Genomic DNA, 26114 nt, shown 5'->3' on the forward strand with positions numbered 1-26114 from the left:
TGCCACGTTCCTTGGCGGAGTAAAAAGATATTTTATAGGTGTAAGACCAATGCTAAAGGAAATATTCCGATACTTTATTTCAGTAAAAGCACCGGTACTGCAATAGAAAAGCAAACTAAAGTCCTACAGTGAAAAAATCACAAATATCAAAACTGTAGTGCAGCAAAAAGTACATTTCTTCCACTAGAAATAGGAGATGGATGGATTAAATATACCTACATACCATTTATCAATTTCTGAAAGCATTTACTTAAATTTATTGTTGTACTGCAACATACCTAAAGAAAAATGTTTATGGCATCAGCATACAGACACACAAGGCATTGATTTCTGCATGCCCCAACCATTTACATACTGCACAGGAGCAAGAAGACATGACACTTCTGTGACACTACCTGTGTACAAACGTTAATGTCCATGTTTTCCTCTGCAGGGCTTCCAAGGAAAGACTGGACCTCCAGGACCTGGAGGGGTGGTTGGACCACAGGTACACATACAGCAAACTACATGATTATGTTTAGGTTCCACCTCTTCAGTAGTGAATAAATTCTGTGTTTATTGTTGGTGGTAATAATAATAATGAAACACCGAACCTAAACTACAAACCTGTAACAACAGCTGATCCTAAAAGACGATACCTGTATGCACAGACTGTAATCAAGATGCATTAAATTCTCCTGAAAGTCTTTGAAATCCTAAATGTCTTTGGTGAGATCTTCTATTTGTACAAAATACTGTAGATGATTGCCAATTATGTTCTCCTAAATGGGTGAAAAAGTATGATTTACTGTCACATTTGAGGTGCATGTACAATTTTAATGTAAAACATAGAGATATAATGTTGCTGTTCATCAGCCATACTCAATGTAAAGACACAGGCCAATGTGGACAGTCCATATATGTACATTTAAAGCACATTTGCCTTCATGTGTCCTTGTTGTCCTTGTTAGGGACCAACTGGAGAGACAGGGCCAAGTGGAGAACGAGGACACCCAGGCTCCCCTGGTCCACCTGGTGAGCAAGGTCTACCTGGAGCTGCTGGAAAAGAGGGTGGAAAGGTAAATGAGCATGCACTTTAGATGTTTTTCAAATGTCACCAGACATGAGTATTTACATTTATTATAACAGGGTTTATTTTGGCTCATCTCTCATTTTTCCTATATTATCGAGAACCACAGTGTAGTGATATTGCCAAGGGAAAATGATGAGGTCTTTAACTATTGAATTTCCGGGCGCCTGGATAATTCCTTTGCTGCATGTCTTTCCCCCGCTCTTCTGCCTTCTTTCCTGTCTGTCTCCACTGCACCTATCAAACAAAGCTGTAAAAGGCCAAAAAATAACTTTAAAAAAATATGAACTTCCCAGTAGTGCATTTCTCAAACTAATAGTTAGTAGGCTAACTGACCATGTTGTTTGCTTGACTTTGCACTATCTGTGCAGCTGTGATACGTGCTCTGCTACATGTACTGCTGACAGTACTAAGAGTGTTGAAGCCAATGCATAATCTACTAGAGAAACCACATGGGGGTTTTTCAGGGATGTACTTTTAAGGAAGAAAAAAAGGATTCCATAGTAGTGCATCTCAGACAATATATATATATGCCAATACAAAATATATGTGACATGTCATATCAGCTGAAAATTCAGCCAAGTGATCTGGAGCAGGCTTGGTTTGTAATATTACAGTTTTTTTCGATTGCTAACACGCATTGGTCCAAACTGAAGCCACATGTTCAAAACTCTTAACAACTCTTAACATGGACTTCTGTTTGCAAAACAGAAGTCCATGTGGACCGAACTGTGAATAATTTTCCATTGCTTTTACACAAAATGCATTCAGTGACCACAGTCACCAAAATTCATGAACTCTTTTCTCAGTTACTAGTTCACCAGCTGCAAAACACTAGACTTTTACAGCATATTTTCAAATGCTAACACACTGTGTTCAAAACTGTTAAAAACACAATCAGAACAGAATGATGGGGAAAAACATGGGGAATTTCTGCTGCAGCCACATTGAAATCTATGGAAAATCATTTCAAAATATTGACAATAAAAATAAATAAAAACATCATGTAATTCCAAACACAGCAGAGTGTAGTTGTCAGCTGAAAATTGATGATGGTTTGCTTTTACATACATCTCTCATTGGCCCATACAAAACATAGCGACTCATTCCTTTTTTAGATGACCTCCATATTCAACTTATGCCAGCAGTGGAGATTGGTCAAAGGGCAAGAAATATTACATTTGTTGTTGTGTGGGACAATGTAGCATTCCACCACTCTGCTGCAGTGACTGTGTGGTTCACTGAACATCTTAGGATGTCTGTGCTGTTTTTACCTCCATACTCACCCTTCTTGAACCCCACAGAAGAATTGTAAGTATGGAGGTGGAAAGTTTATGATCACTCTCCACACAACCAGCTCTCCTTGCTGGATGCAATGAATGCCGGGTGTGGAGATATTTCTCCTGAGGCCTGCCAGGGGTGGATCAGACACTCAAAAAGGTTCTACCCACAGTGCATCAGAGAAGATCTAAGATGTGACGTGAATGGAAACATGAGTCCAAATACAGACAACAGGGGATGAATGTTACAGTTTACATGTGTTACTTACTGTTGTTGGTTTTTGAGTTTTGTCTCTTGATTTCTATTCTGCTCTGTGAATTCTGAGATTCTGCTTTTTTTTTTTTACAGTAAACTTTATTTTTTGTAAGGTCCCAAAGTTTCATGCAAAGGCACAGAGAAAATACGGCAATGTTGTTGAAGTAAATTGCTGCATTCCTGATTCGTTCTCGTTGCAATATATTACAATAATTTAGAACACTCAAATGCAAAGATCTTATTTTATAATAAAATACTGATTTATCTAAAAATAAATCATTCAAACTTGAAAGATTAAACCTTTATTTCATGTACTGCTCTCTGTTGTTAGTGGTTCAGTGTGCTCAGAGTGACAGTGTTTGTTTCCAAAGTGAGACTATTTGCTAGTGTTGTGATTGACTGAGCTTATTTTGAAACATGAATGAAGTGTTTTGTTGGTGGGAAACTGTTTTGGGGATGAAATTAACTATTTAGCTGAGATGCATGATGGAAATGTAGGCTGTGTTAAGAGTTTCGAGCATGTGACTTCAGTTTGGACCACTGCTTGTTAGCAATTGAAAAAACTTTATTAACAGGTTGAAAACAAGCAAGACATATACAGTTGTTACCAGCAACTGCTGTATATTATATCAATCAATTAAACAGATATGGATTTTTATTGAGATGTAATTTTTTACATTGTCCTTCGAGTATCCTACTTCAAAATACATACTTGCACTTTTTAAAATGATTCTCAGAGCTCTTTAAGACTTTATTTTTCTGTTTCTGTTGACACTTGCTCTTTACTGATTACTTTTTTTTGTAGAAGTGAACAAGATTTCAGAGTATGGCAGACGTGTATATTGGTTCCATAGTGTTTAGGAAAATTGAAATACATTGGTACACCAGCAAAACAACAACAGCAACAACAAAAAAAACCCACTCATGTTGCTTTTGTTTGGTGTTTGTTACCCTTTTTAATTCTGATTCTGTTATTCTAAATAGTTGTTTGTTAAAAATGGGAAGCTCTATTCTTTCTTTTCTCTTTACCTCTTAATCACTTGCCATTCCAACATAGTCAGGTATAATTTTAGCTGTTACAAACAGATCAATCACTATAATTGCTTTTCTCTGCCATTCTCACAGACTCTCCTCTTTGTTTTTCATCTAAAGCAATCCTGTGTTTAATAATGACCGGATGATAATGTCAGATTAGTGAATTGTTCTGTCTCCTTCTGCAGGGTGATCCAGGTCCTCAAGGTCCTGGTGGCAAGTCAGGACCTGCAGGCCTGAGAGGCTTCCAAGGGACTAGAGGTCTTCCAGGGGCCATGGTAACACACTGTTTATCCACAGATTTACACACTCATGCAAACATATTCACATGTCCACATAGAAGTGTGTCATCCCACATCCTGAGCATGCACCCAGCTGAATTTAGCTCCAAAACCCAATTACCAGGCTAACAACCTGCTGTTAAACCAAATGTCAGGCTTGGCTGTGGACCAGACTAAAAAGTGCAGAACTGGCTTACATAGAATTAACAGAGACGACTAAGCCAAACACAATATTGACATATTTTATCATCGTCAATATCAGCAATTTTAAAGCTGTAGGTTGTTGCTAATGTGGCTTTGGCAAAGCATTTAAGTCATAAAATCTCTCCCTAATGAGCTATAGTCTGCATTTTATAAGCACCTATTTCTTGGAGGTACATTAGTACTAGATCTTTTCCTTTAAGGAATTCTAGTTTTGTTTTCAATCAAAGAATCAGTCAGAGCCTTTTGATTTTGATTCAGACCCACTACTTAGTGGAGACATCACATGTACCTTACCTGCTGAGTGACCCAAATTAATTCTCAGAAGGAGTAGGTGTGAATCAGAAAAAGTTCAAGGTGAGGGCAGTTCAGTGTTATAGGCTGACTGAGGATCAGCCTGAGGGACTGTGGCTGAAGCTCATTTCAAGGCTGACCATTAAGAGAGCACACGACAGCACTGCCTAGACTTATTACAACCGTTATGTTTGTCCCATGTGTACAGAAGGATGGCTTTCTTTTTATAATGGCAGCACGCATACACCGTGAGCAAACACAGACATCCACCCACTCTCTCTCAAATTGACCTCATATAGTACCACATGCACACTCATGAGTGTATCTACCTGTTAGATGAGCAAAACCTACACGTCACTCTGTTTGCTGAGAGGCTGCAGGTAAACACATGCATGGGCTGCACCAGTAAGCATACATACAGTTTATTTTTCTCTTTTCGGTAAGCAAAGAAAGATGCGCACATACAAATACACACACACACACAGACACAGACACACATGGATAAACACGTACACACACACCCACACACACACACACACACGTTTGTACTTCTATCTTAGTGAGGACATCCATAGGCGGAATGCATTTCCTAGAGCCTTACCCTAACCTTAACCATCACAACTGATTGCCTAAACTTAATCCTTACCCTAACCCTAACCCAACCTCAATTCATACCTGTTCTCTAAAAACAAGTCTTCACCCTCAAACATGGCTGTTTCAAAGTGAGGACCGGCCAAAATGTCCTCACTTTGTAAAAATGTCCTCACTTTGATAGTTAAATGCAGAAAATGGTTCTCACAATGTAGCAAGTACAAGTACACACACACACACACACACACCACATACGTATACACACACACACACACACACACACACACACACACACACACACACACACACACACACACACACACACACACACTTCATTCCATCACTCAGTTTTGAAGAAAAGCATAGTGGCGATACAGGAGCCAATAAATAACTTTTTGTGTGTCCAGCAAAGAAAGATTTATCCAGTCTTCTAATGCGCCATGGTGAAATGTGAATGCCAGGGAGGTGGAGCGCCTGCTTGGCAGCCTCTGCACCCCCTGGCTCTGTAGGAGCCTGTAAATTAGTTATTATAATGAAAGTCTTTACTGCCTCTGGTGAACTGTGTTTTCCATATGCAGTCTCAGCTTCCTGCTGCTATGATTCAGCACAAGCATCACTATTCAAGGACCGAGATCTTAAAGAGATGACAAGGGGCCCAGAGATAGATGGACTAAACCTGAACTTGCTGCCCACCGAAGGCTTCAGGACCTTGTCGTCTCTTTCCTTTTTTTCATTTCCTTTGAAGCTTGTGTAATGACTCATATTGCATTAATAATATAAATATGCATACAAATTAGACTGTATCATCATTAATGAAGTAACAGATATTTATTTCTGGTGGAGAACTGAACTGCAGCCTAAATATATGTTTTGAAAACTTTCTTTTTCATTAATGAGTATTTCTATGCAGTGACATTGTATTTCTGAAATTTGCAATTTTAGACAAGTCTCATCACTGAAACCCTGCTCACTGAGATCATAAACAGAATGTAACAGGGATTGCCTAATTGTTTAAAGAATAATTTAAGACTGGGCTGAAAAGTACTGTTTTGGTGCCTTTCACAGCTTGCTATTGAAAGAGTTGATACAGTTATTTTTTTCATTTATTAATTACCTACAGTATCTCCTTGGGCACCTATTGATTTCTACCAATCAAGAAAATTTAGATTTTATCTGCCTGTGTTTCAGAGTCTTCCACTAAGATGTCTGCTAGCTGAACATGATAAATGGAATTATAATCTCAGTGTCTTTTTACTCAGTATTATCCAGAAACCTCACTGTGAGTACTTTTCATAGGGACTATTTCTTAAATAGAAATTACGTTTAATCATTTTTTGGCATTGATAGCAACACAAACTAATTTCCTTTCACTTCCATTTTACTGTTGCAGAAATCCCACAGCAAATATCGCAAAACTAGACAAATAGCCAAAACTGGTGGCATTAGTAAATTCAGTTAGAGGGTAGTGAGACTGTATGTTTGGTCTGTTTTGATCAAGTTGCTGGTTCCTACGTATCTGTCTGGGTCCAAGTCCTCTATATATTCCTGCTCATACCCACATATGCACATAGATCCATACACACATGCATAACACATACATTAACATTTAAAGGCACATTTGACAGCTGTGATTACTGCTCTTTGAATAGTTTTGAGTGGTGGCCCCCAGTGAGCGAGATCTAACCCTCTCTTGTCCTCTTCTTTCAGGGTCCAGCTGGCTTAAAGGGAGGAGAAGGGCCTCAGGGTCCCCCTGGCCCCATCGTAAGTAGCCTGTTACTATGGTTACCTCATCTCTCTTGCCACAGAGATTGCAGTGAAGTGACTTGTGCTTTTGGAGAATGGAGTTGCACATGCTGTGCACAGCTTCATTCTCCGGTCATTCAGCTGCATGTGTGATGTGCTGCTGGATGTATCTGCAGAATATGCATAAATATCATCAAGCAAGTGTTAATTTTTCTAACTGTAAATCAATAGTCATTTTGGCGGTGATTTTATTTCACTGTTGAGCAGGGGTCACACTCCTAACAGCATTGCTTTGAGGGGTGACATCGTCACCTCACAGCTCAAAGGTCCTTCACTCTAAGTCAGCTGGGATAGGCTCCAGCCTCCTCACGACCCCACAGAGGATAAAGTGGTGTGGAGATAATGGATGAAAACACTGACATTGCTTTCAAGAATTCCCCAATCACTCCTGAATAATCAAACTGAACAAGTTCCATCCCTGTATCTTGATTATGTTTTCCTCACATTTTGTAGCTGCAACTCTCGTGTCACAGATGAAGGAAACTTTTATTTACCCTGTTTATTTGAGAAAGGCCAGTACTTTTAGAGAACCTTTTCACTCAAATGGTAACACATGTAATGCCTTTGTTTTTTCTTTAGGATTAAGTCTTCCGATCCTTCTTAAATCACAATAGAGGATGTTCGCTTACATACTATTGTTGCCATATATACTCTATCATATCAGACTTCCTCCTACATAGTTTGTGACCCTGAAAAGAAGCAGGAGTGGCAGTGTAATCCACTTTTTTTCCTCTCTTTGTCTCTGAGCCCCTCAGTTAGCTATATATGCAATGAAAAGCCTCAGGAGCTCCGGCGGTGATTCTGTACAGAAAGCTGACTGACAGGCAGCTTTGAACTGTCTGACATTTTGTTCAAGCGTTAAACGCAGGCTCCCGATAATTGCCCCTGCTCACCAGCGACAGAGCAACACCAGATTAGATGTCAGCGGATATGCAGAGCATGGATGAAAAGATGATGAAAGTGAGAAGATGTGGTGTCCTCTGAATGAGTGAAACCATTTCCACTTCGAAATGAGATAGTTTTCTTAAATTGGCTTGAAAGTGAGCCATTGGCTGAAAACATGTGATAAACTGTTTTGGTAGTGTTTGAAAAACTCCTTAAAAAAGAGGTTGGTGTGCAGTGCCCACGCACACAAGAGATCTGATATTTTCCTCCATCGATTTTCTGCCAGAGATTGAGCTGCTGTTGTGCTTCAGGAAAGTCTGTGAGTGCTGTGTGTGTGCGTTGCTTTTTCATAGTCTTTTAAGAGGGTTATGTGTGTTTCAAAGAGACAAAGAAAGAAAAGCACAAAAGAACGACAAGAAGGATGAATGCGACAAATCGCAGGCTTCGTGTATGTGCATGTTTTTGCGTTGCACTTTTGATTTCTGTCCGGAAAATCACACGTGCGGGGGAAAAAACATGGGTAAAATGAGAAAAAGGGAAACAGAGAGAAAGAACTTATTTCAATCAAAGAAACCGTGTGTGTGTGTGTGTGTGTGTGTGTGTGTGTGTGTGTGTGTGTGTGTGTGCCCATGTTTTTGCTATATTGTGGGGACCAAATGTCCCCACAACTGTAGGAAAACCGAAAATTATGTCACTTGTGGGGACCTCATTTCGGTCCCTACAAGTTTAAACAGTGTTTTCTTGGCCATGTTGTTGTTACTGAAAAAAGTAAAAGTGCAAAAACGTTTCTTTAGGGTTAGCCATTGTTTTGGTTAGGGTTTGGTTAAGGTTAGGGTTAGGGTAAGGGTTAGGGGTTAAGTATGAATGGAATTCAATGGTATGTCCCCACAATGATAGCAAGACACACACATGTGTCTGTGTGTGTGTGTGTGTGTGTGTGTGTGTGTGTGTGTGTGTGTGTGTGTGTGTGTGTGTGTCTCCTGGTGGGTCGGTTGGCAGGCTGTGGATGACAGTTTGGAGCTGTGTGTGTGTGTGTGTGTGTGTGTGTGTGTGTGTGTGTGTGTGTGTGTGTGTGTGTGTGTGTGTGTGTGTGTGTGTGTGTGTGTGTGTGTGTGTGTGTGTGTCACCAGCAATGTCTGTCATAAAATGGGCCAAGCATATGAGTGCCAGGTGGCATCTCACATCAGCAGCTGAATCAGTGTGTGTGCGTGTGAAGCTTTGGTCTGTACACATTTTCACATTTCATTTTGTATGAAAGCAGCCTAAGACCTTGCCCATGTAGGAAGACGGCATAATGACCAACTGTTTAAAGATGCAGTCACAGTTTATGTGATTTGATCCTCCTACTCAGTGATGAGCGCACACCTGTGAATAGTGAAGAACAGGACAGAGTTCTCAAACTAGTGAAGGTCTGAAGCTGTCAGCAGGGTCAACTACAATAGATTTGGATTTGATTATTGTTGTTAATCATAGCTAATACTTTTGTTAATTGTTGGTAAAAAAATTAAATAAAAAGGTTACACTGACAGTCAACAAGTAGGACACACCTTCTCATTCAGTGGTTTTTATTTAATTATTTTCTATATTCAAAGAGCGCAATACGCCTCCAAGGCTGCTTAGTCGTTTCATACATATCATTTCCAACGGCTGAAATCTTGACAAAAGTCGAGGCAGAAATTACAGCAACATAGAATGTGGCCATTGATGCACAAAATGGGTCAAAAGTGACCCAAATCCAATGGAAAATGGGTATCTCCTTACTCACGCTGCCATCCAAGGGTTAATATAGATGTACCTACAAACAAAATTACCTTGTGCTGAACAGAAGTGTTTGTTATGCATGTGTACATTATGTACGGATAACGAATCACGTCACCTATATATGTTGTGGGCGGCGAGAATTGATAGAACTCAGAAACACCCTCACAATTTAATCAATTGTTGCCTGTATCATTTCCGACAGATAAGCCCAGATAAGTCCGCAGCAGTCGATTTGTAGTAAGATCACAATCTGGCAATGATACAGAAATCTGTAACAAATCGCGGATCCAGACTATAAGCCGCATTACTGCCAAAATCTAATCACTTGGTCCTTGTGTCATTTCTGACCTTCCCTGAAAATTCCATCCAAATCTGTTATTCCGTTTTTGAGTAATGTTGCACACAGACACACAAGCCTGTCCTCAAACCAAAAACGACCACATAGGTTGTCTGTACACGCCCGTATTACGACCCAGTGTTACGTTTTGACTATGCGACCTCTGGCGGTTGAGTAAATATCGACACTCTGGAGTCGCAGGTGAAACGTCATCATGAACAAACTTTTATCTAACACTATCCCTGTCCCTATCCCTAACCATAACCTTAACCATAACCCTAAAAACGTGTTGGGAAAGTGAGAAAAAAGCCGTTTTGCGGCGGAAAAGCCGTTTCGCGAATTAAATCCCGTAATGCGTTCGTTTTCCCCGTAGGGGCGCAAACGTTCATACGACCGCATAGGTCGTATTCCGGTGCACGGTGCAAACGACCGATGCGGTCGTATGAATTGGAGGACAGGTTGGACACACAAATGTACACCGGTCATCACATAACTCACATTCCTTGGAGGAGTAATTGTGTTGTAAACTAAAAATTGATAATTTAATATTAATCTACAGTTTCGAAAATAACACAAATAAATTAAATGTGAAGATGTGTCCAAACTTTTGGTTGGTAGTGTATATTCTATATTTACAAATATGTGCTTAAAAATAACAAATATTCTCTAAAGTTTTGTGTCCTTGTGCAGAGGGTAACATTTACAGCCAACTTTTTATGTCTATGAAGAAGCCTGTCTATTCAGCTATAATTAGCACTCTTCACATTGTTGTGGCAGTACTCAGTGGAAGTGGTATTCGTTAAAAAATTTCTTTTTAGACAGCTCTTCGTATGAAGTCAGTCTTTTCATGCTTCAAATTAGACAAATCACACTGTCTGTGGCTTTTCGCCGTTTTTACCTCTCCTGGAGGAAGCTGACTTTTCTATTTTCTTCCACATAATGAACTAGTGACTGATGGGTGTTTGGTGACAGGGTTCTCCTGGAGAGAGGGGTGCTGCTGGCCCTGGAGGTCCCATTGGTCTGACAGGACGTAATGGCCCACAAGGACCACCCGGTCCCGCTGGAGAAAAGGGAGCTCCTGTGAGTTTTTATGTTTAACATTCACACAATGAAATGCTTTTTATGAGTTCCAAATTTTTGCAATACTTTCTAATGAGTATAAAAAATATTCTTTTTAGGGAGAGAAAGGTCCTATGGGTCCTGCTGGCCGTGATGGCATTCAAGGTCCTGTGGGTCTTCCTGGTCCAGCTGGTCCGCAGGGTCCCCCTGGCGAGGACGGTGACAAGGTGGAGTACAGTTGTAATACTAGGAATCCTTTATTTAAATATCCATGTCACAGCTAGATATGGTTCAACTTAAAAGCATATAAAACATTTAGTAAAAACTAATTGCAGATTGAGATGTCTTCAGAGTTCTGCTTCAGTATCTGTAACTATCAGCTCCTTCCTTAATGAGATCAGAACTACGACAAGGTCTTCTTCAACACAAACATATGATTCTGATAACATCAAGAATACAACACCTGTCATGTCTAAGAATGTCTTTAGAAATGTAATGAATGTCAGATGTACTTTGTATCTTCTAACTTTGTTTCTGTGGTATTTTTTTATATTTCACTCGTCATGATTACAAAAGGCACACCATGATTATTACACACCATGATTATTTTAAGGCTTTTGCACTGTTGTTACAATAAACACATATTCCAATGTCATACAAGCACACATATCCTAATATACAGTACATATATAGAAAATGCCCCTCATACCATACATGAACAGATATGTTTTTTCAGTTACTCTGCTTACCCTCAAGCTCGTTGTGACAGAAAATCATATCCCTGATAGAGTAAATTGTCCTATCAGGGACAATTTATTCTTTTGCATTCCGTCAACAAAATAAGCATGCTCTGAAAGCGTTAAAATATTTCTAAATCCAAATAGAGAAACACATACTTGTACAAAAAATGCCAATTGTTTACACAGCCTGTTTACCCACAGGCCAGCAAATCTCACATCCACAGCTGATACACTGAACCACAGATCTGCATTTTTACATTTGTAACCATCACACCTCTCCGATCCCGGTCACGTCTTCCACCACACCATTTTGTCAATCATTGTGCCAATGGGGTTAGACAGGGAGCCAATCAATTAATTGCAAACACTCGCCCAAGGTCTTTGTGGGCCAATCAAATTAGAATCTCTTGAGAAATATTTACTGCCTAATCATGGTAAAGGTGACACTTTAAGATATTGGACTTTGACTTAAGGTGGGAGGCAAGATCTTTTTTAAGATAGGGAGGAGAGATGTGAACTCTGCTGTGTTTGTATTGCACTGCAGGGTGAAGTCGGCGGGCCTGGACAGAAGGGAAGCAAAGGAGACAAGGGTGAACTTGTAAGTCTGTTTTTATTCTCTTTCTATTAAGTTTTATCGAACAGTTTCAAGGAAAGAAATGACTCTTCAGCTCCACCGCAGTTTTGTTCAATGAAGATAACATTAAATTAATCAGATTGTTAATGTGGTAAATGGAAACTAGCTGGAAATGTCTGATTTTTAACGGAATATCTACGTCAGGGTACAGAGGCCCATTTCCAGCTAGCATCCCTTTTGTGCTCTCATGGTACATTGTGTTAGCAAATATGTTGCAAGGCTAATTGATGATTAGAAAACCCTTGTGCAATTCTGTTAGCACATGAATGAAAGTGTGAGTTTTCATGGAAAACATGAATCTGCCTGGGTGACCCCATACTTTTGAACAGTAGTGTATGATCTATGCTAATTGAGCAAAGAACACTAATCTCAGATGCTGATGTTTCAAATGAGGTGAATAAATAATGTGCAGCATACAAAATACAAACTGAGGTTCTTATACTCTTAACTAAATGATCACTTTGGTTCCAATAAAAATACCAGTGCTCTGTCCTCATCTGAAATGTTGTTCATTTGAATGTTTTAGTCATCACAAGCATCACTTAAAAATAAATAAAGAAACTGAATTCAGATTTTCTTTCTAATAGAAATGCTTTCAAGGAGACTATTTGTGAGGATGCCATGTTTCTGCTAATAGTCAGACCATAAAACGTTGTCACTTCTGTTTGTAGGGTCCACCAGGTCCAAGCGGTCTACAGGGCGTTGTTGGAGCTCCTGGTCCAGCCGTGAGTATCACTTTATCTTGGTATCTAATGTCAACCTTATCAAATATTATTATGCAGTCGGAGTTCCTTTTTACTTGCAATGAAGTCATTTTCAGGAATAAAACATGAAATGAAAAGAGAACTGCAAATGCCTACTTGGTAACCCTCCCAGACAAACATTCAGTGCAGATATTATTTTCCAACCTGTATTTGGCAGATACTGAATTTTTAAAAATCTTTTTGTCCAACATTTCTGATGCTTTCAAAATGCAAGTACTGTTCTCCTGTCAGCCCCTGATTATCATAGTGGCTTTTGGGTATGAACAATGAAATGAGAAATCAAGTTTGAAGTATTTATTTTAATTCAAGGCCTTATGAAGGCAGCAAAGCTAATCATTCTAATCAAGAATTGGAATTATCCCAAACGCCTGCTGGCAGAGATTTTGAACTAGTCATCTACAGTCCTGCAGCCTAATAGCAACGTGACAGAATCAAGTCTGTTTCGGCAGGGCTTTACCCTATTTTCTGTTTGTTTTCAGCTATTGTCCAAAAACAGCAACATGTTGTCATTAATACAACTCATTGTATGTAGGTTTTTATTTTCTCTAACCACTCCTGCCTGGCGTTAAGTTAATTGTTCTGTTTGAGTGTTTAGATAGATTGGAAAACTGGACAGTGGGCTCATAATAGTGCTTGGTTGGAGACCACTGTTTCAACAAGGTAGCATGATTTAAATATAAAATGTTTTATTCCCCACATGGACAGAAATTAAGTACTGTTCCTTCCTGGTCAGGGACACAAAATTCAAGCAGTATTGCCTTTTACTGTTAGCTCTGCATTCCTTTGGCAGCAGCTCCTGTTCATTTTTAAAATCTGCATCCTTTTATCGTAGTCATTTTAAACAAATTTCCTTTTAATCATAACTTTTACTTTCAGGGTACACCACAAAGACTTTTTTCATCAAATTTGTTAGCAACATGTCCTTCAGAAGAACATTTTTCACACCCTGTAATTAATTACCCTGCAATTAGAAATTTGGAATTAGTGTTGCTTTGGAATTCACTCATGGAATTAGACTTGTGACCTTCCATTTACAAAATAATCTCGCAACCCACAACAGAATGCCTTATTGCTAGTCATTTCCATGTATTACCTCATATGGCACCAGGACAAGCTGAAAATACTACCTTGTATGCAGTAGAACATCCTCCTCTCGTCCATCTCATTAATACAACAGGGAAAGTCCTGTTTCTACAATAGCTCATGGCCTGAGGGCAACTAACAGCTCATTGCTGTAAATTATCAGGCCTTAACAACCATTCTAGCAAAGATTCTGCATTTGCAGTGCTCTGTGGGGGCTAGAATAGACCTGGTGAGACAGATTTCTGTGAGCAGGTAGTGCACCCGAGCTGAATAACAAATTATTTAACAGTTGTTTGTCTTGGTGAGTCAGTCTGCTCATGTGTATTCATATCTTCATGACTGAGTCCTGACTCGTGCGGTGTAGTTTCAACATTATGTCTTTTTCTCTGTTATTAGCGCTTTTGACTTTAGTAAAACACTGCTTTTTCTAGCAAAAATGAATGCTCCAATTTCCCTTTCAGCTGAGGCTTAAGATTTACAGCAGCACAGTCACCAGTGTTGTTGTCTTCAAGAAGCAACTAGGGTCAAGCATTTGTAATGAAACAGTCTATGGCAGAGATGTATTGATCTTCATCAGGATGTGGTAAACTCCCTTTCTTGCATATCAAATGTGTTTTTATGTAGCACTAACTGATAAGGAGACATAAATATGTTATAAAAATAATCTGTGAAATATCGCTTTTCAGGAGAAAACACAATTTTCTGATTTAAAATTTGTTTTTACACAATGTAAGACAAACACAAAGCCCACAATTGCCACTTTGATTTATTTAATGGACAATCTAAATATATGTTCAGTAAGATGAGTTTTAAATTACATCTCCATGAGCATGTGTGGGATTTTTGCAGGTATAAGCATACTTTATATCCATAGGTACAATATAATAGTTATGATGAATCCTATTCCATGCAGTTACACAAGCTACAGTTCAAATTTCAAACAGATCCATACAAAGGCTACTATGAAGTGGTTAAAACACATGTTCATAGTTAGCAAGTGTAAGTCCATGAAATTATATACACTTACTTACAATGATTAAATAAAGCCCTGAACAAAGCATTTTTCATATCAACATCTCAAGTGGCTTCTCTCTTAGATCTTTAATTCACAAATAAAATAAAAAATAAAATAAAATACAAAAACATATTAACTTTGTACAAAAATGTTTCCTTTTCACTGACACTGCTTACTCAACTTTACTGATTAACAGTGCTTGGACGCCATCAAAACTAGATTGTTTATACAACCTCAAACAGGAAGTGAACAATGAAAGTATATTTTTTTAGCAAACCACAGCAACAATTTCAACTTTTCCACAATGAACAATTACATTCACAGTAGAAGTTTCCATTTGTAATCTTAATAAAGGCTATCAAGTAAATTTCTGATCCATCTATGATCCCTTGAATATATAACATTAAACAGTGTCAGACCATTCAGCTAATCATGACATTGGGCAATTAGAGCTTGGCATTTTTGCGACCGTATCTTTCACAGGCTTTCTTCCATGTTGGTGCACAGATCCTTCAGGCCAAGGGCTGCATTGCACTGTTTCATGCATCAAGATGAGCAACAATAGCGGTGCAAGTTGTGCATGCAGTGTTACGATGAATAACAAATTACCCACAACTGAGTTCAAGACTATTGAGATTTTGTTTCTATTTTTGGTTAAAGTCTCTCCAAACTTTAGTCCACCTTGTCTCTGAGTCTTTGTCTCAAAGCTGCACTCACGCTACCTGTAATCACCTAACATTTCCTTCTAAACTGCTCTGCATTCAGTACCAGTGCCTGAGGCGGCCTACATGTCCCAGGGCTCAGCGAGAGTTCCTCAAGCACTTTCAAGTGCTGACATGTGTTTGAACTGAAAACTCCTCATCTGTCAGCACTTCACTCGTTCCCCGTAGTCTCCCCTTTCTATCCTCTGTTGCCCTGTGCACCTCTGACTTCATAGATGAAGTCAGCATCTTCCACATACACTGTTTACCATAACCCTGTGGCTGTACTGTACTGTATCTGGTGTTTCCTTATGAGAAGCTGTGGTAGGATGGTTGCTGTTTCCCCAGGTAGCCCAGCAGCACAGTTTGTCAGTGGCTACAAAAGTTGCCTCACTCTTGTCCATTTTTGTTTCAAGTTTAAAGTTCCTCGGTCCCTTTTCTTTCAAGTAATAAAATAGGTTTGCCCATTTAGGTTGGCTTTAATGGTCTTTGAGTGTCAAATGTTTCCCCGTTGTCTGCTTACAACTTGGCCCTGACATATCCTGTTGATCTGTCCAGGGTGCCTGTTTAAAAAACCTCCAGCATCACAAGTCTGAGCTGGAATATGTGGGTGTGGAATTCTGATGGATAGATGAACCTGTTAGAAAAATGACCTTCATAATACACTTTCAAGTACTGTAACTGTCCATCCTAATTTGTGTTGGAATGTGTGCATTGACCTACCCTCTACCACATGAGCTTAGATATACTCTATAACCTTGAAAAGGATTAACAGTTTAAAAAGAAGAGCCAGGAAAAATCCCATTAGAAAAAAAAAGTGTCTATGGAGTTGCTCTTGCTGAAGCTCTAGCTAATATGGATCAGAATAAAGGTGTTTGAATTTTGTGAACTTTAAACTCCCACAGGGCAGTGATGGTGAGGCTGGTCCTAGAGGACAGCAGGGTATGTTTGGCCAGAAAGGAGATGAAGGTCCCAGAGGATTCCCAGGTCTACCAGGACCTATTGGATTGCAGGTAAGTCTACAGCACCCTATGCATCTTTGAAACACATATTAATTCTCTGTATCTCATTCTCGAAGCACACCCCAACCAGGTCACGTTGAACATCGCCTCATAAGTATACACATTTGTTTTCTTCTGTCAAAATCATCAGGAGCAAAATGACTTCCTCCACACCCCTTAAACCGACAACATTTCATCTTTCCTTACATCATTTACATTACATCAAAACAAAGCATAATTTATTAATGCAGCCTCGACTCTTAATGGCACTTTGTATTGCTCCTGGGCAAATAATCCCCCCCCCCCCCCCCCCCCTTCAAGGACTTTCCTTAGCATTGACAATGCTAAAAATCCATCACCATTGCAAACATTTTGCATTTGGCATTTTGCCGTGGCGTTAATGGTAGAAGGGGGGACTGCTGTTGGTTTTTCCACTCACACTGCATCATTATCATGCAGTAAACCACTCCCCTGCAGCTCCAAATAAGAGACCAGCTGCTGTGGTAGCCTGCATTTGATCGGGTCTTTTAATCAATGCATATTATAAGTTCATTCATCTTTTGTAAATATGTCTCATACTGGACATATTATGATACACATGCATTTCTTAGAGGGTTTACAGAAAAGGGGGAGCAACTCTGAAGCAGGTAGGAAGTTGGGACTTTGTTCATAGGATGGATATGCTTGCTTTGCTGAGTGTGAAACCCATGACCTTCACAATGTTGTTTTTAGTCACCAGGACTCCCTATAAACAAAAACATAGGCTTTGTATATTAAAGGTTATGAAGGAGAGTACTATTTGATTGATTTATCAATACTTGGCCTGCAGTTGTATTTCTACTTCAGTACACACACTGATGTATGGCTATTTATTTCATTTTTAATGGCAGTAGTTTATTGATTTTTCTTGGAATCACGCACAAAGTATAGCACTCATTTTTGGTATTTAGTAATAGTAATATCACATTCTTCAAACTGCAAATGAAGAGTTGACCAACATTGTGTACCCGGTCTTCAATTCAGTCCACTCAGATAAGATAAAGTTTTGGTGCCTACTGTTTGATAAGGTCACCAACATGTTTGCACCTATTGCATTTACCAGCTGGTATGGAGTCGTATCGATTGCTGGTTTCCATAGTTTCTGTTGTTCAGCAAAAGATCTGTAGTTCTGCTTAGAGATACTAAATATGTATATTTTGGGTGTGCTTTTACCATATGTTAACTGTTGAAAATGTTGTCCCACAAAGCCCTATGTGCTACTGAGATAAAGAGGGAGCACTATATTAGTGTTGCTTTACTCTACTTTGCACTGATAAGCTCTGCTTTCCACTGAAACTGCAACAGAATGAAATGGGCAAAAGTGCAGCTCATTGGCTCATTTAAGCTGATGAGCAGAAGTTGACGAAACTTGCTTTGGTGGCAAATAATGAAGAAATGCCACACTTAAGAATATCTCAAAGTCAATTATCCAAGGACTCAGTGAGGATGAAATTTGAGCGAAGTCCCGCTGGTCAATAGGGCCAGATAACATTGTTATTAGGTGCAATTGGCTTTTAATTGGGCATAATGCACTCCATCTCCACTCTTTTAATTATGTTGGCTAAGCTGCCCTTCAATGGATGGCAGCAGCCACTGCGAGATCAGCACTTCAATGCAATTATCTGTAGCATTAATGATTTTTGACTATGGGGAATGAATAGCTTCAGTCTGAGAGCCTTCATCGTTTGGGGCTGTGTTTGGTGTGAAATATTGCATTTATTGCCAAGTGGGTGACTTCTTTAGATTAAGAGGTTAAAATGGGGACATACAGGAGAGTAAATATCAGATTTGATTGTCATAAAATGTTCCTGTAGTTCAAGGCCGTGGTGGAAAATAGAAGGAAATGTAGCAAAACATTTATTGATTTCCTCTGCCGTGTGCTAAGCAGTAGTTCTGTGTGTTTTTGTGTTTGTATACAGTGTTTGTTAATTTAACTCGTAATACACCTATATTTTCCTTAATTTTCCTGTAATTAGAACATATATTTTACAAGCAAGCATAACAAGTCCACTATTGATCAACAGTCCATCACTTTTGAACAATTTACAGGAAATGAGTTGACACTTAATTTATTTTTCCGTTCTCACAAGCCTCATGCTTTATTACTGTGACTAAAGTCCCAGTCAGAATCAGTTATAAATTAGCCTTCTCCATCATTGCAAAGATACAGTAAATCATGAAAAGTGGACTGAAAGTACACGTTTTGTTGCAGTGACTGATATCCATGTCAGTGTAGTTTTACAGTAACTTATCATTACCACTGCTTTCCACCCACCTATTGATTATGCATACTCCATCATTGGAGTTAAACTAGCACAACACATAGTAACTGCAATTATGCAGACAGACAATAAGTTACAATAGCATGTGAGAGCTTGTTCATTTTTTTGTCACAGAGAAACCTTCCCAATGTGTATTCAGACTGTTTCAGTCAACCTGTGCTGTCCCCATTGTTTTCACTTCCCGTGGACATAGATTGATGGAGTTTCCAGCCTGCAATTTACACAGGCTGATTATACCCAAGCCTCCCATACCCTTTAATTACAATAGTTTTCCTTTTGACTAATTGTGTGTTTACACCCAGGGGTTCTGCTTGTATTAATGTATTCTCCGTCACATTGCATCCTAAAGCCAACTATTCAATACACATCACCTGAAAGTACCTGTTAATGAGCAGCAAAAATGTATTTATGCTCCCGTCAGAGATTTTCGAATGTAGTTTTGTCTCAGGTGCTGTTGTCACATAACCTTTTTTCTGTGCTCTGAAGAACATTTGTCTTCTTCGCAGGGTTTGCCTGGCCCTCCTGGTGAGAAGGGAGAGAATGGAGACGTTGGACCAATGGTAAGTGCAGCTTTTTCTGTGACTTTTCAGTGTTACAGAGATTCACATTGTTTTCACGTACCCAGTGAAGTGGGAAATTGCTCTGATTGTTCTGAAGTTACTTTGGTAACTTCTCCAGCGACATGGCAGATCTTCTTGTTTGTGGAAGATGCATTGACATGAACACTCCACCTGGTGAAAAATGTGTATTTTGTTTCTGTACAGGGTGTTGGTTTTATCTACTTATTATTTTTCACTGTCAATATAGTACTAGCAGGAGTTGAGTAGTCAGACATACAAGTACTGCATGTTCATATTTGGTACTGGAGTTTTTGATTTGCTGACTTCAGTTCATATAGGGTTCCAGGACAACAAATAGACAGTGCAGCTTGTATTTTTTTTTTCTTTCTATCTGTGTCTGACAGTGTTCGTGCTGTTATATTTTGGTTTCGGACTTTGCAATGAACTCAGCCATATCTGATTGAGATGATTGAGTCTGCCATGGAATTTGCATGTTCTACCTGTGCATACTTGGATTTTCTCTGGGTACACTGGCTTCCTCCCACAGTCTAAAAACATGCTGAGGTTAATTGGTAACTCTAAATAATCTGTAGGTGAGAAAGTGAGTGTGATTGTTTGTCTCTGTGTAGCACTGTGATAGACTAATGACCTGTCCAGGGTGTCCCCTGCCTTCACCCTGAGTCAGCTGGGAGAGACTCCAGAGATTGAGGATTATTATTATTAGCATAGATAATGGATGGATTAATGTTTTGTTTTTTTTCAAACGCTAGCTGTAGAGAGGGCCTTCTCACATTTCGGTTCTCCTAGACACTTGAAGAGGAAGTGGAGGCAAAGAGCATTGAGCTAGTTGCAATGTTCAGCCCCACTGCTAGTGTCACTGCCAAGAAGCAACAAGACACGCTGCTTCACTGACCAACTACCAGGGGCCTATTTCACAAAGCAGGTTTAGTGAAAACTCTAAAGTTTGTTAACCCTGAAATGAGGAAACTCAGAGTTTCCTGTCTCAGAGTAGATCAACTCAGAGTTGAGGATTAAACCCAGAGTTTGTTAAACCTGCTTCATGAAATAGGCCCCAGGAGTCTTCAGAGAAATGTTTCTGAACAAGATAAAAGCTGCATATGGCTGTTGTATTTTGAATGACATTATTTCCAAAATAATGACACTACTGAATTTATGGTCAATGAAAGCAGTGGTTCTGACATGTCTGCTGCTCACATTACAATCTACAGTGGTTGTTACTGCAGATTACATTTAGATTTGATCTATCTTTATTGTCACTGAAAAACAAAACCACAAAAATGTGGTTTAAGCAGAAATGCAAAAGAAGCAGTGAAGGAGAATAGCTTTAAGGGCAGACTGTGGAACATATTGTATCTAAAAGATGTATTATAGCACCAAGTGATTATTTTTGTATTTACTTATTTTCATTGTTAGGGCAGAGCACAAATTTGCAAGAAATCACGTAATACTGCACTATCCTAAACATAGTTTCCATTCTTTCGGACAGGGTCCACCTGGTCCTCCTGGTCCAGAGGTCCTCAAGGTCCCAGTGGAGCCATGTGAGTTTGTATTTACTTTCTTCTCTGTTAGGCTCTTGCTGTACTTAGTTTTTTTTTTTTTTTTTTTTTTAAACGGTGTTTATCAAGAATACATCTCTTTAATACAGTTTTCTTACATAATGTTTTGGTTTGTCCACAGGGTGCTCAAGGTCCTCCTGGAGGTATTGGAGCAATGGAGGTGTTGGTGAGAGGTAGGAGCCAAATATGTCTGGTGACTTTTGACACACTGTAAAGTATTTTCCGACTGGAAATGCATTTCTTATTTCGTTTGTATGTTAGCATGAAAACAAGTTCTTACTATTTGAATTTTTTTCACCCTTTCAGAGACACTGTCATGCCATGTAGACAAAACATTGCAGTGTCAAGCTGATTGTGTTTGTTTTATGTATTTGCAATAATAGAAATTAATAATAGATATTTGGCATATTTTTCACTGTGACATCACAGGGAGAAACTGGTGAGGCTGGCAACCCTGGACCACCTGGAGAGCCTGGTATTGGGGTAAGTACCAGTATCATAGGTGCTCCTTGTCTCACTTCAGATAGCATGTTTTTATTTTCTAAAATAAGAGAATTGATCATTTATCGATCTGTAAGACAGTATTTTAAATGCATGGTAAGGAAAATGACTCACAATGACAGCCTTTACATGGATTCCTCCTGTATATAATTGTAGCTGTTTAAATGGTCTTTCTGGGAATATTCTTGAGTGTAAGCTAATTAACTTTCGTTTATTTTTTGACACTTCTGCTGTGGGGGTTGTTCTACCTCTGAGTATTTTACCTCAGATAACTTCAGGTAGATGCACAGCAATGCTAGCAACCAGAAGACTTTTCAGCAGATAATTAGCTCAGCCACATTTGGACTCCACTGTTGGCGATGTCACTAATCTAACATCCTGTACCAATCCCGGCATTACAGCAAAATTCAGAATATCTCAAGAGTTGTTTTGTATGACAAAAGCATCACAATGGCATGCAGTGTTTTTGTTGGGGTTTTTTAATACAGCATTTGTATGGTGAATCATTTACATGTTCATCACCTGCATCAATCCACATTATACACATAGGGATCTGTTTCATAATGTAGCATACTTTATTAGATTTCATATCTGCGATTATAAGAGTGCCATCAGTACAGGCTATCAGTAGCCATCGCTTGTGTAAAACCAAGGATGCCTCTCCTTAGCTGTGGGAGTGAGCCGCTCGCCCTCACTGAATTTCAGTCCATCAGGTTGTATTGATGCATCCATCTGCTGCTTCGTATCTGTTACAGTGATAGATAGACCCAGAGTTCTACGTCACTTTGAGGTCAATTTCAAAGGTGCCATGCTGACATTGACGAGAGAAGCTCTCAACTCTGCTGGACCAATTAATGATTCCTGGGCTTGTAATGCTGGCCCTCAGCCCTAGCCATTGCTTTAGGACACTATTTGTGCTTTTATTAGACTGAAAAGGATACAGAACTTACCATTCATTGGAATGGAAATCTGATTTTCATGTGAAACTTTGCGATAGATGATTTGAAATGTAGTCCAAAGCTCTTTAATGATTTATTTTCTCTTCATGCCAGTTGATGCCTGTTGGAGTGACATATTTGATAACGCCTTCGTCTTGTGCCACATTTGGTGTCCTATTGTCAATGTGGTCTTTATGGTGACAAGACTGGTATGTATTTTTCCTCAGGGCCTGAGAGGAGAGACTGGTGAGAAAGGAGAAACTGGCCCCCCAGGAGCTGCTGGACCCTCTGGAGGCCGTGGACCACCTGGAGATGATAGCGTCCCAAGGGTAACCCTGTATGTCGCTGCGCTGCTAACACCACGTTCCGCCATGACTGAAGCATTATAGAGCTGTCATCCGATAGCCATAATTGTTTCACATTTTTTTCCGTCCAACTCTGTCCTTCTGCCAGAAGTGTGTTTGACACAAGTGTCAAATCTAACCTCAATCTTGCTGTAGGGTCCTGTCGATTTCCCAGGAGACCCCGCGTCCCCCTGGTGAGGCCTGGTGCTGGTGTATAGTGCCTGAATTTCTTCCCCTTGTCATATCCTTTATGTTTAGATATTGCTCCATTTAATTAAATATGCATCAGTAATTATGTTTGTGAGTGTAAGTAAATAGTTATAAAATAATAGAAGAATCCAACTTATCTAAAAGCAATAAAAAGGCCAACATAGCTTGATTGTTCGTTTTTACTTTGTATGTTTAATTAACATCTTTTTTCTTGTGTCAGAGAAAACTTTTTCATGTGCCATAATATTGTCCAAGCTGTGTCCACATATGATAACAGTTTATTGATGTTGCATCTGACTCACTTGTGTATTTTGTTTAGGGGCCTTGATGGTTTAACCTGGTGACAAAGGGGATGATGGAGAAGCTGACAACCTGTAAGTCTAACATGATCTTAACTTAACAGACATACAAACCAAAAGTCATCTGGTCACATTCTGCTGCTAAGGAATCAAGCAGGATTTGTGCATAGATGTGCACAACAACTAGATAATGCTGAATATTTAGATTTAGCAGCATTTTGTTTCAGCAGTCCTTTAGTTCTGGTATTTTTCAATAATTTTAAATTCGAGAAGAAGTAGCAGAAAGAGAAGGAAAAAAGGAGAGATTAGATTTCCAGCAGTGCCATTTTACACAGCTTTGCAGTTTCTTGGCCTGAATTTTAAGTTTTAGTCTTACCAAATGTGAGAATCTGAAGAGGTGAAGTATATATACGATGTTATTTGGTGACAGGGGTCTGAAAGGGACCACAAACTTGTAACATGTAAAAATAGATATTACTTTTTGGAAAAGTAGAGATATTGTAACCAAACACTCTCAATTTTTGTGAAGTGGGAGTTAAATGTTCTGTCTACTCTGCTTTAGGGGCCGCTCCTTAGGTCCATTACGGCTGGTGAAGCTGGGAGCTACCAGGACCTCCTGGCCAAAGGGTGAGTCCATTTCCAGAATGATGCATCGAGTTGATTGCTTCTGTTAGTGTCTCCCAGCATTCCTTATTTTTAGATTCACAGCGCTCTACATGCTCAAGCTACTTTATTACCCAATGTAGTGTGATGCATATTTATGATTTGTGATTTATTTATGATCATATGCTTAAGTTTGAATTGATCTCCATGTGTTTAACAGGACATTATTTCAGAAGTTAAACTGATGTCTAGGGTAATCAGTGATTGCAGACAGGGATCATCCTGTAAGAGAATATTGACATATTGTCAATTTACTGTCAGTAATATGAAAGTTGTCAGACTGACATTATTTCAGAAGTTAAACTGATGTCTAGGGTAATCAGTGATTGCAGACAGGGATCATCCTGTAAGAGAATATTGACATATTGTCAATTTTACTGTCAGTAATATGAAAGTTGTCAGACTGCGGTGGCTGCTCGTGTCAGGAAAATTTTTTACTTCAATTTCTGCCACTCAGTGCTATTTTCTGTCACAACAGAATTGAACTGAGACTTTCATTTCATGAGCGTAGTATTTTTATGATGCCTTCCAATTACAGTCATAATGTTTTACAATTAACAATAAAGCATGCCATTAATGTACCATATTAAAGCCTTCTACAGAATGGCAAAGAGAGAGAGAGAGAGAGAGGAGACTTTCATATTTGAAGTCACTTCGGTTTCTTCTTTTATTACTTCAGCAGAGATGTTGTTCAGGAAAGTTTAACTTACCCTCCAGAGCTTCAGTATCAACCGGCCCTGGTACTGTCTGTATATTAATGCAGACAGTGTGGCCATACATTACAAACTCTTACCATTTCCTCATAATGTAGACGATGCGCAAACACTGGAGTTTGGTGCTTGGGATTATAATAAACATCTGAGCAAAAATAGGCCCAAGTACATTTACTAAAGTATTTAAGCACATATTTATTTATTTTTTTATTCATTACTTTCTGTATGTCTGTGTTATGCTACTTTATCCTTTTACTTCGGAAGGCGTACATCTCAGGAAAGAAATATTACATTCTTATTTTTATTTTAACGTCCCACTTACTGTTCAGATTTCATGGTTATTATAAATCGGTAGCTTTATCGAATAATAACACTTATGAATGCTAAAAAGTAAGGAGGCAGTGTTTTCCAAACCTTCAGGAGTCTGGTTTTTTACCCCTGGACATAATTGTATGTAACAGGTTGTTTGACAGTAAAGCCAAAAGAAATAGATGTTTTTTTCTGAACTTCGTAGGATTAAACTTGAATGTTATATAAAATGTTTCAAAGCCTCTAAAGTTATTCAATACACGGGTTTGTCAGAAAAAACAATGTTCAGAGATAAGTGAGAACGGAAAAACAATCAAATTTGTGTGGCAGAATGATTTTATTTCCTTCAGCTCCCCTCAGATTTAGACTGGACCCTTTGTAGTGGCCCACACCCTAGGTTGGGACCCACTGATCTGAACTACTTTACTGTATGAAGTAGATACATGTAAACTGATCTTGAACATTATACCAGCTAGGGATTACAAGCTTATGGATCAGTGATCTATTACATATACAGTCAAGTTATCAGACACAGGGACTATTTTTTCCCAATTCCAGTTCTGATTACTTTAAATTGTTGGCTGATTAACTTTTCTGTGTTTGTATAGGATTACTGTAGCATAATCTGAGACGAGATCCAAAATACCAACTGTAGTGTGCACCCACTGCCAGAAAGGCATTAGTTTACCATGTTTTCAATTTAGTTATATGGCTTGAACTAAAATAGAGTTCAGATGGTTGATCATCCATTTTAAATTTGGTATGGTAAGCAGCTTTTATCCCAATTCTGTTTTCCAAGGTTAGTATGCAGGTGACAGAGGCTACAGAACAAATTAGACCCAGTTCCATGTCCATATTAATGGACTTTGTGATATGATTTTCTATCCTTCAC

The 26114-nt window shown here is 39.0% G+C and overlaps 1 protein-coding gene across 1 annotated transcript in view; it reads left to right on the plus strand.

The window, feature by feature from the left end:
* The window catches only part of LOC110964492 (collagen alpha-1(XI) chain-like), a 96979-nt gene that overhangs the window by 57679 nt on the left and 13186 nt on the right, over positions 1-26114 (plus strand). The window contains 15 exon segments of the mRNA XM_051953671.1: positions 434-487; positions 951-1058; positions 3826-3915; positions 6712-6765; positions 10763-10870; positions 10969-11076; positions 12134-12187; positions 12895-12948; positions 16692-16799; positions 19615-19668; positions 21176-21197; positions 21200-21231; positions 21367-21405; positions 21675-21728; positions 22912-23021. Of these exon segments, the coding sequence (XP_051809631.1) occupies positions 434-487; positions 951-1058; positions 3826-3915; positions 6712-6765; positions 10763-10870; positions 10969-11076; positions 12134-12187; positions 12895-12948; positions 16692-16799; positions 19615-19668; positions 21176-21197; positions 21200-21231; positions 21367-21405; positions 21675-21728; positions 22912-23021 (1049 nt within the window).

The sequence above is a fragment of the Acanthochromis polyacanthus genome, chromosome 9, assembly GCF_021347895.1.
Source record: "Acanthochromis polyacanthus isolate Apoly-LR-REF ecotype Palm Island chromosome 9, KAUST_Apoly_ChrSc, whole genome shotgun sequence".
Classification (NCBI taxonomy): Eukaryota; Metazoa; Chordata; class Actinopteri; family Pomacentridae; genus Acanthochromis; species Acanthochromis polyacanthus.